Below are 19,911 nucleotides of genomic sequence, written 5' to 3'. Positions count from 1 at the left end.
AAAATTTTCACAAAATATAACGTAATCAACTTAAATACTAAAATCCACCAGATTACAATCTTCCAGAGTTATTTTCATTCAATTCCAATGCCATTAAAAATAAAAGTCAGTAAAATTTTTTATGTTGTGTGTACATAGGAACATCATTAACCCATTTAATTAATCGATTAATAAATTTGAGTGTTTTATGATAATTATTAAATGATTTATCAGTTATCATCACAGAATAAAATAGAGTCGATGAATCATATTTGACATCTGCAACCACTAATATGCTAATAATAAAAATAATGAGTTGTAATAGGGGGTTGATCAGTTATTACGTAATGTTGAAACTTGATCGAATGTCTTTTTGAATGACCCCCCCCCCCCACCTCTTCCTTTGGTTGTTTGAATCTTAATAGACCCTTACACCACTTAGGAGAGAGTGGGCGGTCTTAAGAGTTCCTATAAGATTCTTAGAGGTCTTTAGAGGTCCTAAAAAGGTCCTTAGAGATCCTAAGAGATCCTAAGAGGTCCTAAGAGGTCCTAAGAGGTCCTAAGAGGTCCTAAGAGGTCCTAAGAGGTCCTAAGAGGTCCTAAGAGGTCTTAAGAAGTCCTAAGAAGTTCTAAGAGGTCCTAAGAGGTCCTTAAAGGTCCTTAAAGGTCCTAAGAAGTCCTCAGAGGAACCCCATACTCTAAGAGTCTTAGGAAATTTACATAATAAGTGACCAACCCCCCTAATAATAATAATAATAATTATATTACAAATAAACATAATACTTCAAAATATATTTCCAGTTTTGTTTTTTTTTTTTGTTCGAAATTTTTGATTTTTATTAATTGTTTTTTTCTTTCATTTTTTAAAAGCATATTGTATTTGCTGTCATACATTTAACTCAAATATGTTTTGTTTTTTTTTCTGCTTACTATTTTTATATTTTCAATTTTTTTTCCTTTTTTTAAAATTGTTTGTTCAATTTTTTTTCACATTCTTAATGAGTAGCAATGAGTGAAATGAAAATGGCATTAGAAAATGTTCTAGAAAATAATTTTTTTATTTCTTTCTTTTTTCCATATATGTATTTCTATATTCTTTCACTTTTAATGTTTATGAGTTTCAAAATTTAAACCTCACTGCTACAATCCATGATCATTTATTATAAAAATTATGGTTTTTTATTTTTATCGAATCATAATTCACTTTTTTTTTATGGTTCATTCTTGGTTAATTTGTCTTACAATTTTTAAAAAAATATCCTTTCCTATCTATCTATGTTGATAAGATAATAATTTTTTTATACTTTTTTTATCCTTTTTTTTATTCGTATTTTTTTTTCTTCAATTAATTATCATTAATTAACTTATTCATCAGCTTGTTTTCATGTCACATTCACAAAAAAAAAAATTTCTTTGTTGATCGATGAATGGGAAGGAAGTTCTCTTGTTTTTATGGTACTTTAAAGAGGTTTGAAATTCATATCCTGAACAAAGTATTTAGAACAGTTAAAAGAGGGCATGTGACAGTCTACAATGCAAAGATTATTCTCATGAATATGCTCAAAAAATTGAGCAAGCTAAACGATACTGAATGACTAAACGCATAAGTCGTAGTTGTAATAGCAGAAACAAGTGAAACTGCACGGCCACATGACAGTGGATCAATTTTTACGGAGAAAAATTAAAGTTGCCGCATTATTCCGCTCGGGGCTGTTCTATAACCTATATATGTATTTTTTTTATTGTTTAAACGTTTTATCGCAAATACAATTAAGTCATCTAATGGTTAGCATATTGTTAACATTATCAACTAAATGCAGGATCAACAATGACCTAGAAATTTATTTGAAGTCTGATTGATCATTGACTTCAATCACAGTTGTCCAAATAAACTTGAATTTAATATGTTGTCAAATAGACCTTTCATATCAGGTCCAAGTCGATTGTGGACTCTAATTTCAGTCAATAACCTTTGTTGAGTGTAGCTGATACTAGGGTTTCTGGTACAAAGTCTTGGTTTCGAGATCTGTCGGGAAGTCTTGAATCCGGAATCAAGAACCATTAGTCAATAACAAGTTGTGGATCATTATTTAGCGGCCAAGAACAAAAGTTCAACCGCTTTATTAACGCTCTACGATTCACAGTGGAACAATAGGAACTAATCATCATTTAGCGGCTTAAACTATATTTACTAAGCTGTATGACAGCCTCAAATCATTATTTCTAAACTAATAATAAATTCAAAATTTGCAAATTATTGCACGACTTCAGAAAATACATTAGCCATTTTCATATCATTAATATAGACAATAGTAAGATCGACATAATTATGAATCTTCATATATTCCTTTAATTTGACATTTAAATCAAATATCCAATCAATCACGAAATTCAAACAGTAATGGCTATTTATGCTTCCCATTTTCCTCATTATGAGCACATCATTAACATAATGATTGTATTGCATAGAATAATTATTAAAATTGTGAACTCTCCATTAAGCATATTCTTAATGCACAACACTCATTTAAAGCCTCCGTTCCACAAGACTTGTCTTCCCTGCCTTTTAACGATCAACATTTTGTATTCCTGTACAATTTCTCTAAATGTATATAATTTTAACATTTTTTTGTTCTCTATTAAAAAACTGTGTATGCTTCTGAGTTTCATTTTCTAAAATATCCTTTTTTTTCATTCATCATCGATAAAAATTGTGTTTGTGTATATGGAAAAAAAATGTAATTAATTAACTAATATTCAGCAAAAGAATTTTAAAATAAATAATCAACTAGGTTAATATTGCACGTAAGATTTCCCTAATAAACTAATCATTATCATTTTCATCATATTTTTATTCATATTCATTGCATTTATTGACTTCTCTAAACAGCAGATCACAAACAATTTCTTTATTTCTTTATCATTCTTAAATTTAATTTAATAAATTTTTTTTTCATATATTTTTCGTTCATTATTTTAAAAATTATGTGTAGGTATGTGTATGAAGAATTAATTAGACTACACATAAATTACTTGTTTTTATTTTCGCATATTAGCACCATATTATTTATTTTTTTTTATTCACTTATTCGACATTTGGGGTTGAGGTGTAGATGGGGAGGTCATTAAGGGGGTTGTTGGTAGGTTCATTGGAAATTTTTTAAATTTTTTTTGTTCTTTTTAGAGTTTGAAGTCGACTTGAATTTTGTATAGAATTGACTTGAGTCAACTTTTCCATACAAAATTCAAGGATTAATTTGAATTTTTACAGATTTTTAATGAACTTTTTTAAGGCTCAATTTGAAGATTTTTAGCCATTTTTAGGATTTAATTAAGTTTTTAAGAATTGATACGTGATAATGATGATAATATATGAAGCTCAGAAACTGATCTCCGATACTCCAAATAATTCATTATTAGGATTGAATTCCTTACTAGGTATGGCATGACTTGGTACAAAATTCGTGTGTTTAAGGATTAAAATGCTTCGAAAAATGTCAAACTTAAGTAAAAGTTTGAAAATTTTAATATTTTTAATCTTAAATTTCAAAAGTAAATTTCATAAATTTATGATTTTTAAAATTCAAAATTTTAAATCTTAAAATCCAAAATATTAAATCTTAACATTTTTAAATTTTAATTCTAAAAACTTTTAAATTTAATCTAAAATTCTGTTAAAATCTGCAAAATTCAAATCAAACTGTCATTCAAAGTAGCAATTTCCCATATCAACTACCAAACTAACCCCTAAATCACTAACCCCTTTGACCCCACCCAAAATCTAAACATCGTATAAAAAAAAAATATTTTACATTAAAGAAAAAGACGACAAAAAAAAAGTTTTCTTTTTTTGAAAAATCACTAAAAGTTTCATAATGCTTGTGCATTTTTTTTATGCTTAAAAATCCATTATCACATTCCTATCTCGACCAACAAAAACAAATTCGTTCCATTTCATGTGTTTTTTATGTATATAAAAAATCAAAAGGCTTTCCTTCTTTTAATATCAATAAAATAAAGATTTAATTTAACTTTTTTTTTGTTAAAGAAAAACACTTTTTGAAAGAGGGAAAAAGTAAAAATAATTTAAAATATCAACAAAAAGGGACTTTAACATAAATATATGAATTCTTTTCTAATTTATCATTTTGCTGTGATTTTTTAGATCTGCTTTTTGAATAATGAGAAAAATTTTAAACTAAAATTGTTTTAGGTTTGGAATTTTCGAAAAGGTGAGATTTTTAATTTTTAAGATGTTGGATTTTAAGATTGTGTCTGGAATTCTTAAATGAGTTTTAAAATTTTAGATTTATAATTTTAAAAATGCTAAACTTTTTTTAAAATTTTCAATAATTTTAAATAATTCGATAAGTTGAATATTTCAATAATTCTAAATTTACATAATTTAACTCAATTTAAAAAGTTTGAAACTAATTTGAAAATTTAATTATTTAATTCTTTTTAATGAAGAAATATCTTAGAATAAATTTGAAAATTCCACTCAAAAACGTGAATTTGATCAATATGATCAAAATTAAAGATCTCTTTTAAATAATTTACGAAATTCAAATATTCATTTTAAATTTTCTTTAAATTTTAAATTAAATAAAATTTTGAAATTCTTTTAATTTAAAAGCTTTCTGATTTATAAAGACAACCAAAAATTTAGTAAAAATTTGTTTTATTCCAGACTCATCTTAAATCTCAAAATTATTTCCCTTTTAATCCCACCAATCTTCTCGATTCACTTTCCCAATAAATTAAATTCAAAATTTCCATCTTTTTAAAATTAAATCGTCGTTATACATTTTACTGTCATTTTTTCTTCCTTTTCTCTTTTCATTTAAAATTAATAAAAAAAAAAATTATGTAAAAAACAATTAACATAATTACACAAGTTTCTGAGGTAGTACGTAAGAAATATTGCAAAAGCCCGTCTCTTTAAATAAAAAAAAATTACTTTGAAAGTCGATCATGGTGAGGATTTTTTGGATGGTGTTTTGAAGGTTTTTGGGGGTTTTTGAATTAATTTTTTGAAGATTTATTTATGTAATATTTTTTTAAAAAATTGCAAAAAGTTCAAGAATTGTCAAAATGTTTTGAATTCAATTATTTTAAAATTTTAAAAAGGTTCAAAACTTTTAAGAATTGATTTTGAATGAAAATTTCAACATTTTTAATTATTTTGAAATTTTTAAAAATTCTTAAAAGTTCTTCAAAATTTATGAAAAATTCTAAAAAATTCAAAAAAATTCTAAAAATTCTTAAAAGTTCTTAAAACTTTTTAAAATTTAAAATAAATTTAGAATGAACTTTTTAAATTTCAAAATTGAAAAATGTCAAAATTTCATTGAATTTTAATCAAAAACATCCCAAAATCCATCATCCTCAACACCAACTCGATCGAATAGTTCCAACGAATCAAATCAAAGTCAGGTAAAATTAATGGAGGTAACAAAGAATTTCACATTTTTCGTTTAAAGAAAAAAAATAATAAAAAATATTCTTTTTTTGACTTCAAGTTTCATTTCTATTGCACATAAAATGATTAATTATGTTAAGGAAAAAAAATAAAAATATATTTTTTAAAATTATTACATGTTTTTCGTGACAGTAAAACGTGCTACATGTTGTATTCTCATTCATCCTATTATCTTGTGTATAATTGTAATAAATATCTCTAATGTTTCTAATATGCCCGTCTACAAATATTGCAATTATGTTTTTTTTTTTCAACTTATCATTCACGTTTATGTTTCTATTTAGGTTTATGTAATCTCTGCTAGTTTTTTTTTCTTAGTATCAGATATTTGTTGTAGATTTTCTTATTTTTCTTATTTCTTATCTTGCAGTTTATAAATATTTTTTTGATTCGAATTTTTCTCATCTGTTACACTTTTTTTAACTTCTTTTTTTCAATTTCCGTTTGTCTTGAACATAACATTTTTTTGTTAATTGAAAGAATTTTTATGGTGTAGTTTTTTATATTAGAATTAACATAAAAATAGTAATCAAAAGTTGGGACGAATATTCGGCTTGATTTATGGTTGGAGGGGTTGAGATAGGGAACATTTTGATTTGTTTAATATCATGAGTTTTTACTGTAGTTCTGCTGCATTTAAGTCAAAAGTTTTGGAGTTGAGATTGTCTTATTTGGTTTACAATCTTATTAAATTGAATACAATTTTTAGAATGTGAATAAAATTTGAAGGATTTAAACAAAAATTAAGTGATTTTTTTTGAAAATCTGCTTCATTTCCTGCTTTCATTCTCACAGTTGGGAAAAGCTATGTCAGCTGTAAGTGAAGAAGGCTCTGTCACGAAGATCTTAAGACTCCGCCACAATGGTCAAAAAGCTACCATACGGAGACAGCTTCCATTTAATGCTAATAAAAGAACTTTACCGAAGCTTTAAAAGCTCTAAAATGAGGGATTCTTTATTTGTGTTGCTCGATGTCCCAAGAGGTATTCTTAATCACACCCTGTTGTCATAAATTGTCTAAATACAGTAAGCAGCCATTGTACTGGTATTTATTTTGTAATTGCTGGTTTTTCGAGTGTTAAGATTGATTCTAATCTAATTTTCTCTTTTGATCACAATTAAAAAGCTAGTTTTAAACGAGCTTTAATCTCAGTTTTCCTAAAAGCTCACTTTAAATTGAACGTCTTAAATGTTTAGCTGCTAAGATTTGACTAATATAGTCAGTTTATAGATTATCTCTCAAAGAAATCGACTGAATTTTGAAGAATTTTAACCAATTGTGTAGTTTTGATTACAAATCAAAGGATTTCGGCTTATAAATAAGGTTTTTCGTAGATTTTTGCCAAGACTTATTAGTTCGACTATACATATGAGTATTACAAGCTAATATTCATTTGATCGACTCATCTCAACCCAATAAAAGCAGGAATAATGTCGAAAATATTCCCAAAAATCAACCCCATCCCCTCCATAACATCAAACATCAGCATATAAATGACCAATGGCATCAACCACTTCAATCATTCATCCACCACATTCGAGTTGTTTTTTGAACTAAAAATTCTCAGAAATATCATATCAATTTGACTGAAAAAATTGTATTCATTAGTCGTTCAACAGTTATCATTAATCTTATTTAAAATTAGTAATTTGTAACTATTGGAGATTGGAAAATTGTTTTCTTACGTAACATAAAAAAAATATAAAATATATATAAAACGGAAAATTGATTGGAAAAATCATAAATTATATATATAAAAAAAATGTTTTGTAGGTTCTTGTATACTTTTAAATAAAAATTTCTCTTTTCAGTTAAATAAAAATGTATAAAAAAAAAATATAATTTGAAAAGAAAAATGAATTAAAAAAGACAAAAAAATAGCCACTTAATGGTGCTTGGCAGTGATATTGGCATGAGATAACCTCAAAAAAGTTCATGATTTTCAGTTTTGAAATTTCATGAAGAATTCAGTCTGATCATGTCTGAATATCAGAACCAAAACATCCACTTAATGTATAATTCACTAAATCTAAATAAATGCTGGTGAATTTAACTTATTAACAGCTTCAACATCATCATTATCATCATCATCAACATCCCACGAGATTCCAATGAAATTCTCATTAATTTAACTTATTTTTTTTACAGTTCTGTTTTGCATGTGTACATTTCCAAAAATCATATCCAGTCGACAATAACTAACATTTTGATTCCGTATTCGAACCTCAACCGGTACATGATGTTCGAATGAAATCAAACATTAGATCTGACAAGGGTGGACATCCGCTATTCATTTGTTCATCCATATAGAAATTAGATGATTCCATCACCTTAGTAGATGAATTATTGTCTGGATAATGATTCCAATGTATGCTGTTATATCATTCAGGCATTACATTTTGAGATTGTGCGACCGAATTAAGTGATGCGGCAGCATTGAGTGAATTTGCAGCTGCAATTGCCGCTATAGCTGCCGTTTGTGATGCAATTGATGAGTTCATTAAATTTTCAAATTTTCTTGTATCTGGATTGAACATTGGATGTTTGAATTTACAATGTGTCCGTAAATTATCACTTCTTGTGTATGTAGCTCGACATAATGGGCATTCAAATCGTCCGGGAAAGTGTACATGATAATGATTACGAATATGCGTCACAACTTTTCCACAAAGCTTACAGCGATGAAGATTGCATCCTCCCGATAATCGTTCAAATGTTAAACGCATATGCCAGGCCTTCGAGCCTGAAACATTAAATTTAAACCCGACTTTTTATCAACCAATTAAATTGAGAATTAATTTTTTTTTTTTTGAAAAAAGAGATTTTTTTGCGTATTTTTTGAGAGTTAAAATCATAAAAAAAAGAAATTTTTTTTAGAGACAGTTGTTGTTGTTGTTGCACTCATAAAACATAGCAATTCAAATATTTTATGTGTGTCATTAAGTAAATTAGCCAATAAACATCAACAAGAAATAGTAAATTAGGGAAATAATAATAATAAACAGACAGCTGAAGGAGATGGAGTGGAGGGTCTTGAATTTTGAGTTTTTTGATAGATGTCACAAATTGTCAATTATTTTTTGGAATTTCGAAGAGTTTTTTGAAGAAAAATCTTAATGAGTAGGACCTATAGGCTTAATGATCCTATCTTGGAAGAACAATCTGGAAAATTCGACTATAACTATGGATATCTGTGATAATATAAGCAATAGAGCCAGTTAGAAAAGCTTTTGTAGTAACTTAGGCTCCAAATAGGAGCATGGTTCAAGTAAATATGCAACTAATGTTGAAATAACGTTGATTTGGCAATTGAAAGTTCCAAAATTCAAATGAATATCTTGAATAAATTTTGAATTCATTTTCAATTGCAAGGTTTGAAAAGAATCTCGTAAATTTCGATTGTTTAGAGCGGTGATGTGCAACATGTGTGTAGCAAAAAGCTAGTGAGTTTCAATTTGGATTGAAACTTGACACTTCAGAACCTCCGCTTGATGTAAAGCAAATTCCAGACGATTTAATATGCGAAATTCCAAATCTGATTTAAATTTCACAAATTTTAACACTAAAACTAGTCAATTTGTGACCCCACATCATCATCAAAATTCAAAGACCAACCCACCCCAATAATCAATAAATGTTGCTGTGTTTTAGAGAAAAAAAAAATTTGCAATTTTTTGTTAAAATTAAAAATTAATCAACAACTTGCGCGTCATTATGTGACATAATCTCATAAATATGCACAGAATAATTTTAAGAAAATTTGAATTTGTCAATAAAAAAAAAAGATTAATATTTGCGAATATATAAAAATTAAAGTTAAGAAAATACTTCACCAACCAACACCAAAAAATTATTGTTATTATTTTAATTATTATTATTATTGTTGTTGTTCAATTTTTTTTTAAAAATGTGTATTTTAATGTGTAACTTATTTGTCTGTTCAATCAACAATTTCGGTCTTTATAATAACTGTATATTAATAAATTTAAAAAATTTAATTGCTTTTCGAAAAAGAAGGAATTTTTTTATATCCATTTCATTAACAATTTTTTCATGTCCTCGACTAGACTTTTTTTTGTTCTTTTATTTTCTTTCTGAGTCAAACTTAAAAATTTTTAGTTCTTAATTTGTACAAAAAAGAGTAAATTACATTTATTATTTTAATTTGTTTTTTATAAAATAAATTAAGGTTTTTGTGAAACAAGAAACAAACGTAAATGAATTTTAATTAATAAGTAAAAAACTTTCCATTTTCCTCGATTCTTTTCTTAACAAAAATTTTTGTTTTAATTTCGTTTAATTTGAACGAGTTTTAGATAAAAGTTATTTTAAATAAATTGAGACAATTTTGAGCATTTAATTCCTGAATTTGGGTAATAATTTGAAAAATTCGTCGACTTTTCTGAGATTTGAGTTGGATTTTTGAGAAGTTTGTATACTTTTTAAAAAATTTAAAGATTTTCATTTGATTTTTAAGAATTTTTGATTAAATTTTAACTCGAATTCTCATAAATTGGATCGAATTTGTTATGATCCAAAGTCAGAAAATGTCGAAAAATATCAAAAAATTAAGATTTTTAAAGATTTTGCCATTTTGGTTTAAATACAAATCCTAAAAATTGGAATTTTCAACAAATTTTCAAATTAAAATTTTTAAAAATTGAAAAATTTCAAATTTTCAACTTTAGAAATTTCAATTTTTAGTTTTTAAAATTTCAATTTTAATTTTAAATAAATATAATTTTCAATTTTATAAAATTCAAATTTCGATTTTAAATTTAATAAAAATTTTAAATTTTCTCAATTTTTTGAAATTAAAAGCAGACAAACTCCCTCTAATCCTCACCCAATCTTCAATTTCTTTTTCTCAGACAATTTTAAAATTTTCAAATTTCACTTTTTGAAAACTTTCTCAAATTTTCCTCATTTCAAGCTATATCATCACTAAATCTTTATTCCATTTTTCTTTTCATTAACAATTAACTCTATGGGTCTTGTAATTCACTAAATTAAATCTAATATCATTGCTATTTTCTTCGATAATTTTTTTAAAGTAACAACTACTTATAAAAATTAACGGAATCTTTCATCTAAAAAATGTTTAAATTTATTCCTCTCGTGGAAGAATGGGATCTATTGTTTATTTTAATTTTTCTTTACAATTCTTTATTTTTTCACTAAAAATGTTTTTATTTTCTTATTTATTGAAAATATTGGGATTTACTTCCAAATTTCCACAATGTGTGTGTTTGGAAGTAAAGTAAACAACTATCAAGTAATTATTACTAAAAGCTTCTTACAGAAAAAACTCAAAGATTTTACTTTGAAATTAATTTAAAAAATTTGGTTTTTATTTGCAACAGTCAACATACTTTTTTTGAGCATAAAACGATACGAATATTCAATTAAAATCTACTACACTTATTACAAATATTTTCTAACTTAATGCAACAGTTTTCGTAGTTAAAAAATTAATAGAAATTTTCAATAACGAATAACAATTAAAGAAAATCAACACATTGAGGGATATAACATAATGGAAGAGTTTGCAAAATGGAAGTAATTTTGATATTCTTAATCTAACTTTTGGAAAAACTTACGAAGAAGATGGAATCTGATTTTGAAGTTAATCTTAAATTTTATGAATTTAAGAATCAAACAAAATTTGAGTCGATTTCGAGCTCTACTTTCAGATAACCAGAAGTTGAAGTCTAATGGAACATTACATAAAATCGAGTCGATTTGAGTCGACTATTCCTTGTTAAATTCGAGTCCTTTTCAAACTCTTCAGATAACTTTATGTTAATTTGCAAAGATTTTAGTTACTGGGACATCAATTAGTTCATAATAATAATAAAAGCATTGTAAACTTAGAGTTTTAGTCACAATTAAACACTTCTAATTCAGTGTGTAAGTTTCGCGTTAAAATGCAATGGTTTAAATGTTCAATATCAACATGAATTCTCATATTAATTAATATTTTCAGACAAAATGGACTTGTTGAGCTCTAAATCATTTTGAGTTTTGTATGGAAAAATTATCTCAAGTCAGAAATTCGAAATTGTAATATTCAAAATTATTTACTACCGTGTGTAACAAGGAATGAGCTTCTTTACTAAAGACAATTTGTTTATTCAGAGACAAGTCCAAATTCAAGATAATTGAAAAATTGATTTTCCAACTCAAACCAACATTCAGATTCAAAAAACCAGTTGAAATCAAACAAAAATACCACTTTCTATATCAATTGTCCACATCTTAACTTAAAGCAATTTACACAATCTCCTTGAAGCAAGTTTTAAACTTACTTCACTGAACTGTCCAAGTAAAACAAAAGTAAACAAAAGAGGAAAAACTTTTTCTCAAATCGAAAAGTTCCTGTCTAAATGTTTAACTTACAACTTGCCTCGAATTGTGTTGACTTACTCTTACAGCACTAATATCTCCGACTTGTCTCGGCCATATTTCAATAACAAGAAGAAGAAAAAACTTTAAATTTTAAATTTTAAACCATTGCATTTCAACTGCTACATTTACAGATGAAATAATAATGAAAAACAATAAGTTAACAAAAAAAACAGGAAGTAGTAAAAACTTTAAAAAGACAGTAAGAAGTGTTTGAATAAATTACAAAGTTAATCCTTCCATGAAGAGAGTTAGAGACTTAACAACAACATCGAGAGACATTTTTTTGTGTGTGTATGTGTGCAATGTACATAGAAATAAACATCATTAAGGATTTTTGGCATGGAAAGTAAATTAAAAACTACTTCATAATTCAATTTGTTGCTCGTTGCCTAACTTAATTAGATTTGACAATAAAATTTAAATTTAACTAAGTTTTATAAAGCTTGAATGACTAGAAGATGAAATATATTTGACTAGAATTGGAATAATTTGTTGACCATTGCAATGGATGGGATATAAATTATTAATTTAATTAAGTTAAGTTTATTTATAATCAATACTAAGTTGCAGCTTCGACTTATTCAGTTTTATAAAAATGTTACGTAAAGAGGAAAATGAATTTCTAATTAAAAACTACATTGTCTGAGGTATAGGAAGAGATTAAAGTGGCAGTTAAACTGATTGCTGTATTAGAGAAAGGCCTGAAAACACTTGGATGTGAGATATCACATGATATTAACATGGTACTTAGATTCAGGCATGATTATTATTGTTGAATCTAATCAAGATATTGCTAGGATGAAGATTTTGTAAGCCTTGAACTTTAGTAATTGGTAGGAGCTTTATTATGTGTGGTAATTGTGGTTTTTATTAGGAAGTAGACATATCTGTGAAGAGTCACACATTTCTTGTTGATCAGAGATGGTAATGTAGAAGGATTATGCTTATTAAAGGCCTTATCCTTAGCGGAATCATTTGGATTATGAGAAATCAAAGAATCAATCCATTATGTTCTATAAATTGTATTAAAAATTGATCCTTAATAGGACAACCCTGTCTCTAATGTACCATCATGTTTCCACGTTGATAGTAAGCCTCGAAAAAATACTGATTGCACTGTGATGAATGTTATCGATGTATTTTTAGGACAGGAAGTGATTCTTGCGGATTTTAATGGAGATTCAATCTTAAATATTGTCAAAAACAACAATTTTCTGATATTTTGTGAAAGTGTTCTTATGCTTTTTGGTCACATGTTATTACTTCGAAGCTATCAAGAAAAGTTGCAAGGCTTCGCAGAATTCAAACTCTTCAATCTACTGTGAATTGTAGCTCGAGTGGACAAGAAAACCATTAAAACTTGTCATTAACTAGATATTACCGTGCCTATAACTAGACTAAACATATTTTTGTCCATTTCTGGTAGCCTGTTAAATCTCAATTGGAACTTACTGTGATTACTCGAAATAAAATAGCTTGTTATAGCCCGATATGGAGCTAAGAGGCTGCCACTTGGCAAATCCGGTTCTTTCCAATTGGTTCTAAGTATACTACCATCTCGTCGTCGTGGTTGCAACATTTCAAAGAGTGTTGATCGGGTAGCTAGATCTAATCATAGCCTGATTGATTAGTGAATGATATAACTTAAGTTAGAATCTGCAATCATTTTTAATTCTCAGAATTTCCAAAAATATCTCATATAAAGTTATTGGATATTGCAGTTTTTAGAATCTTCAATAATCAGACCTACCCATATATTGACATTATCATCTACAAACATCCAAAAAGTAAACAACCTACTTTATTTTCTCCCATCCTCAAACTCTTTAATATGACACAATTACTGTTGCTAAAAACAGGAACAAAATCATTTTTTTTCTTTGGTTTCATGTTTCACTTTAAATTCTTGTATACGTGTGTATGTTATTCCTTATTTTTCATCATATTTATATCATTTTTTGGGGTGAAATTAAATTAAAATCTTTGGTCTACTGTTACTGTAAAAGTTTTTTATCATCATCATCTCTTCCATTTTCATATATCATAAGTTAATAATATAAATATATATGATAATAATCATAATATATATAATAATATATATTGTCTACGTCCTTGTTTATTAAATTTTTTTTGTTATCAAAAATTTTCTTCTCTCTTTCGTGCATGGTGTGTATCATGTGAATCTGTTGCATCAGCCTAGGAAATTTAATTTTTTATTCATGGAGAATATTTCCTGCTACACAAAATATGAAAAACAATTTTTTTTCTATGTCATATTTTGCTTTAAAAAGTCTAGAGAGAAGAAATATCCTGCTTATTAAAGTTTCTTCGTCCTTTATGGATTTTACATGCTATCATTTCTGGATTTGACTGTTTCTTTTTGAGATTGTGAAAGGATTTATTGATTTAAGAGCTAGTAAATTGATTGTTCTAGAGTCTAGATTATTTTAATAGGATTGATGCTTTAATAAAACTACATTTTAAGGATTTTTGGAAAGATACAATAAATTCTCTTTGATAATCGTTAAGTATTAATCATAGCGTTAGCTAAAAATGAATGCCAATTTTTAGCTAGAAAATAACTATGCGTTGGTGTCTAAAGACAGTAGTGACTGCAAAAGCTCACAACAACTTTGCATTGGGCTTGATCTCACGAATTTATCATTCAAGCCTGAGTTATGCTTTAACTTAATTTAAATGTATTATTGTTAGACAATCAACGATCCGAGCAGCACACATCCTTGATTAAGGCTCTAACTCATCGTTTTGTTTGCGACAAATGTCAAAATGACGTGTAAGTAGCTTAATTGGAGTGTTAGGACTGTTTTGGCCAATTTTGATGTCTCGTCCAACACTGGCGAGTTATCTAAGTCGCGTCTTCTCAGTCTTTGAGATAATCCAGAGTGTTAATCGCTCATTTGAACTGTAGTAACTGAACTTAGTTTTGTTTCATAAGCATAACCTCAATTCTAGAGAGGTCATGAATCACAATTGACCTATACAATCATGAAAGTAACCATCAATTCTTATTTAAGAAACCAAATTTAGTTATCTATTAAACCAATAAATCCTGTTCATATTCTCCAATAAAATGGACAAAATCATATTCATACAGGGAGATATAGACACATTGAGATGTGAGTTCTACACTCTAAATTCGTAGAAAATCCTTTCTTATTTCAGATTCTTTCGTATTTATTGATATAATAGTGAAGCTAGTACAGAAAGTTTGAAGACATCTTTGCATGAATATGACTTTACCCCACTCAAAAACAGAACATCCATCAAATATTCAAAGCTCACCCTTGAAATACTTAACAAAAATGTTTCACAGTCACAGAAAATCGTCTCATTAAGTTTTCTTGTGTTTTTATGTGTTTTTAAATTATTTGTCACTAATAGGTAGTAAGTAAGTACTAAGTAATAATAATATGTATATATAATGATAATAATTATAACAATTTTCTATATATATATATATATTTATGTATATATCTCAATAAATATACGTTGATCACATATGTACAAGTTGACGATAAATATCGTTTCAAAAAGCGTGTTTAACTTTACGATGTGCTTTCATGTTATCACGTCGCGTAAAGATTTGATGACAATCAGGACATTCATGCTTTTGTGGACGATGTATATTTGCATGGTGCCATCGATTAGACACCGTTTTATGACAACTGACGCATCGATATAATGTTGGAAATGTACCGGAAAGTTGAACAAATAATGCTGAATAGTCAATGTTATGATCACGACGTGTTGACCCTGTACTAACCCGAGTTGTTTGTCCGTTTGTTAAAAAATTCTGTATTATGCCACTGTGATTTCCGTATGGACCTCCCAAAAAATTACTGCCTGCATTAACGTGGTGACCGCGTGACGCCATCGGATGATATGTCATGCTACTTCGATCACCTGCAACAACACAGGCACATATGGCGTCACGAATCGACTCACCACACAAATTTTCTCAATTTTTTAAGAATTTAAAATTTTTTTTTGGTTTTTTTAAAATTGGGAAATAAAATTAAAAATTTTTGGATTTTGAATTTATTTTTTTTAAACTTTTTTTTAATAATAATGAAATTAAAACAATTTGACGAGTTAATTTCTGCTTTCAAAAACTTTTTTGTTTTAAAGAAAAAAATTGGCAATTTTGGAATTAAAAAAAAGAAAAAAACTTAAAAAACTTGGCTATTGGTCAAATTCCATATCATGAATTTAAGGATCATCTATCATATATAAAAATACACAAAAAAAAACTATAAAATCTATCGCATTTATTCTAAAAGGTAAATATGTATTAAGGCAATGTTGACTTTCAGAAGGAATTTTTGTCTGGAATGTTTAATTTTTTTTTTATATATTATTTTTTTTTTGGGGATGCACTAACATTTATTAACAAAAGTATTTTTCTACCTAATCAAAAAATATATAGATTAATATGCTCTAAGTTCATTATATAAACAGAAAAATGAAGGGTTTATATTTTTGATTTTTTATTATTTTTTGGATTTTAATCAGTTCCGAATTTAATCTCAACTCATTCTTCTCAAGCTTGCGATTCATTAAAAGTTGTAGTTGGTATGCGTTCAATACTATGGACATATAAGTCTACTGATGCAAATTTTGATGATTTTTCTAGTAAAAATTCACATAAATTACTGAAATTTCTTGGTTTAATATGCAGCATTTTTGCATTAAGAATTGTTCATTTAATTGGCAATCGATATAGCAATGGAGGAACTTACCTTGATGATCTGAAGCATGATCACAACACTAGCTTTTAGCATAATCCAGTTGAATATTAATTTATACATGTAAGTTGTTGAATTGGTATTGAATTTAAGAATCATTCCAAAAAATACAATTTTTAGTTGATGTGGACAATACCTAGTGTATTTGACGTAGGGTTTTCAATCCATGGATCAAAATATATGTTATTTCATGATTCAATCCGGAATTTCATACAAATCAATCCTGGAATTGAAAACCCTAATTTGACGAATGATTTTCGGATGTCTCATCCAAGTAGAACAATTTAGTCGTCTGGATGGCAATCAAGTCGCCATGATTTTGACAATACGCTAAAGTATGGGGTATATGGTAATTGAAACTAACTCAATCGTTCTTTTCTAGTCAGCCTTACATATTTAAAATTTTCATGATCTCTGTAATTTTGTGGTATTTATCCCGAATTTTTACGTCTTTATAGTAGTTATTTCACATTACTAACAAGACTATTTTGAGGATTGTTCAATTTTCTGATTCCTAAACTGATTCTTAACAATTTTACACGTCGTACACATCATCTGTATGAGGAGTTACTGTAAAAATTCACAAACAGTATTTTTGATATAGGATAAAAGTTTAAACTCCATGGTAGAAGCTTTTATAACCAATTAATAAGCTATTAATGGAAATTATTTTGAATTCTAATTCTGATGGAATAAATGAACTTTGACTACGGAGCATCATCCCTAAAATGACTTTCTATTGCAGAATACGTTTGTCTTTGGAGCTTTTATGGATATCTATACATTTATAGATCGATGCAACAAAGTATATTGAGTCGCACATAGTCATTTAAAAGCAATTCCTTGCAATAGTCACTAAAATATGTCTCAAAGCTTAAATGATCGCTATAATGCCATGTTTACTTTATAGCTTCAACCTAAACGTCTACAACAATTTACTTCATTATTTCCAATTCTCGCCCACTGCAATGACTAACTTGACTAACAAACGTGTAAACCTTCATAATTAAGTATGCAAGACACCATAGACAGTTGAACATTAGTGTGTAGACACAAACAATATTTCTTATCTTAATTCTCCCATCTCAAAAAAAAAGTATAAAAAAGTCCATCATTAAAAAATTAATGTGCGCAGAAAATTATACGACTAGTTAAACTTTCCTTGCATTATACATCATATAATATGCAATAATTATCAGGCGCACCAACTAACCGTAAAGCAAAGATTATAATCGAAGTAATGCTTAACCATTCAATTCACGATCATAAAAAAAGTTTTGTATTTCAGTAATTTATGTACGGCAAGTTACAACTTTTAATGAATTTAAAATTGAGAAAAATGAGGGGTTTGGTGGTTGGGGGGGACTTAAAGGCATTAACTAAATATTATTTTATATATATATTTTTGTGGACTAGTGGCGGCATCATATATTGATATGTAATGTATATATAGGTATATATATTTATGAAAATCATAAAGGAACAAAAAAATAATAAAAAAAAGTTCATCTATAAATTCATTAAAATGCGACATCTACTCATTTATCTCATCTAGTGATTATTATATGTTCTGATTATAGCTAATAAAACTAAAAATGGTAAGTAAAAATATGTAACGTACAGTTTCCACCCGAATATGCCAATTGGGATATATTTTATTATAATTTAAAATAATTAAAAAAAATCAACTCAAAAAAGGACAAAAAATTAAGGTTTTGAGGCAAATTCTCTATTAGAATTTTTCAGGGCTGAGAATTTTTTTAGTTCCAAAAATTTTGATTCCATTGCAAAATTCAAATTGTCCAAAAAATTATCACCCCCGGTAAAAAAAAAATTATAAAATTTTTGAATTTTTTAATAATTTCATTCAAAAAATTTTCATTATTTTGTGAATTATCGAATTAGGGACGTCCAATTGATCTCAATCACACAAATCGAATTGGATTAGAAATTGGTATATTTTTTAGTGACAAAGTGCCTGGTTGTTGGAGGATCACATTCGACAAACTATATCTCATCTATATGATACTATTCATACTGGACATATCACGTCATAACTTAATTTTTTTTTTGACATCATCCACATTAAGCATCAATTTTTTTTTCGGTTTTTTTTATCGATTCAAAAATAAAGTTTTTTTTATTCTACTGGTTTTTGTTCTCACGTTTAAAATTACATGTTATAAGTAAATGAATTAATGATTTTTCTCTATTATAATTTTTTTATCATATTTTTTTTTGGTTTTTTTTTTCTTTTTTTTTTTACTAAAAACAAAATTTTCATGTCTGAACATTGAAAAATATTTACAAGGTTTTTTTTATGCAAAACAAAAAAAAAAAAGTATAAAAAAGTACGGAACAAAAATAATTCAAAAAAATTATAAAAACTATAAAAAAAATTTAATTAAATATCAAGATTTTTAGTTGTTACGGTCTTGTAACCAAAGGTGTAATTATAGAAAATGTACATGCGTGCAGAACGGAAATGAAATTTATGCAAGTTGTGGATTATCTCGAGTATATGATTTATTGGTAGATAATCTTGTGTAGTGCTTAAGATTTGAGCAATTTACACGCAAGCACTTAGCTTAGGTTGTTGATTTTATGTTTTTGTACTTATTAAGTTAGTATATCAATTAAGATTCATGGCTATGATTCTTGAAATATGCAACTTCATGCAATATGAAGCTCAGTTCTAAATTGACATGGATTGAAATGTTGCTTACACTGAGAATCAAAAGGACAGGATACTGAAGGCCAAGCGACATAAACTGTCATAATCAGCAGCTTAGCAGCTAATTTGTGATCAATTGTCAGCTTCTAACATTTTAGAAACCATTTTATCAACTGATAAACAGCTACTAATTGATTTCCTAGTTAAACACTTGGAAGCCACTTAAAAACCACTAGCTGGTCCATTGACAGCCTTTTGGCAGCTTCTTTGTAGTCCATAGGGAGTCATTTAGTAACCATTATAAAGAAAATGTCGCTTTTTCCATAAAAATAGACAAAAACCCGTTAGAACTTGTCATTAACTTGCCTATAACGAGTTAAAACGTATTTTAGGTTTACTCGAGTCTTATTATCCTGTCAATCTGATTCATCCATGTCTACAACATTTCAGCATTTATCAATCAGAACTTCACCTAAAACATGTCAATTAAACCACAATTCTATTCAATCAAAGTCGAGACAATCATCCACAGACTGCATAAATTTTACCTCTGTAAATGGATTTGTTTGGAATTTTTTATTATTAAGTAAGCAGTAAATGC

The 19,911-nt window shown here is 27.3% G+C and overlaps 1 protein-coding gene across 4 annotated transcripts in view; it reads right to left on the bottom strand.

Annotated features, from left to right (window-relative positions):
• The window catches only part of fru (sex determination protein fruitless), a 194,346-nt gene that overhangs the window by 19,128 nt on the left and 155,307 nt on the right, over positions 1-19,911 (bottom strand). The window contains exon 7 of one of the 4 annotated variants that reach the window (XM_070634608.1): positions 5,358-8,205. The exons of the other annotated variants lie outside the window; for them this stretch is intronic. Within the exon in view, the coding sequence (XP_070490709.1) occupies positions 7,844-8,205 (362 nt within the window). The 3' untranslated portion in view covers positions 5,358-7,843. Of the gene's footprint in view, positions 1-5,357; positions 8,206-19,911 lie in introns of those variants that run through there. 4 annotated transcript variants of the gene reach the window in all.

The sequence above is a fragment of the Chironomus tepperi genome, unplaced genomic scaffold (genome assembly GCF_022539635.2).
Source record: "Chironomus tepperi strain 1889 unplaced genomic scaffold, CSIRO-AGI_Ctep_v1 contig_85, whole genome shotgun sequence".
Taxonomy (NCBI): domain Eukaryota; kingdom Metazoa; phylum Arthropoda; class Insecta; order Diptera; family Chironomidae; genus Chironomus; species Chironomus tepperi.
This window is presented reverse-complemented; position numbering and strand designations above follow the sequence as displayed.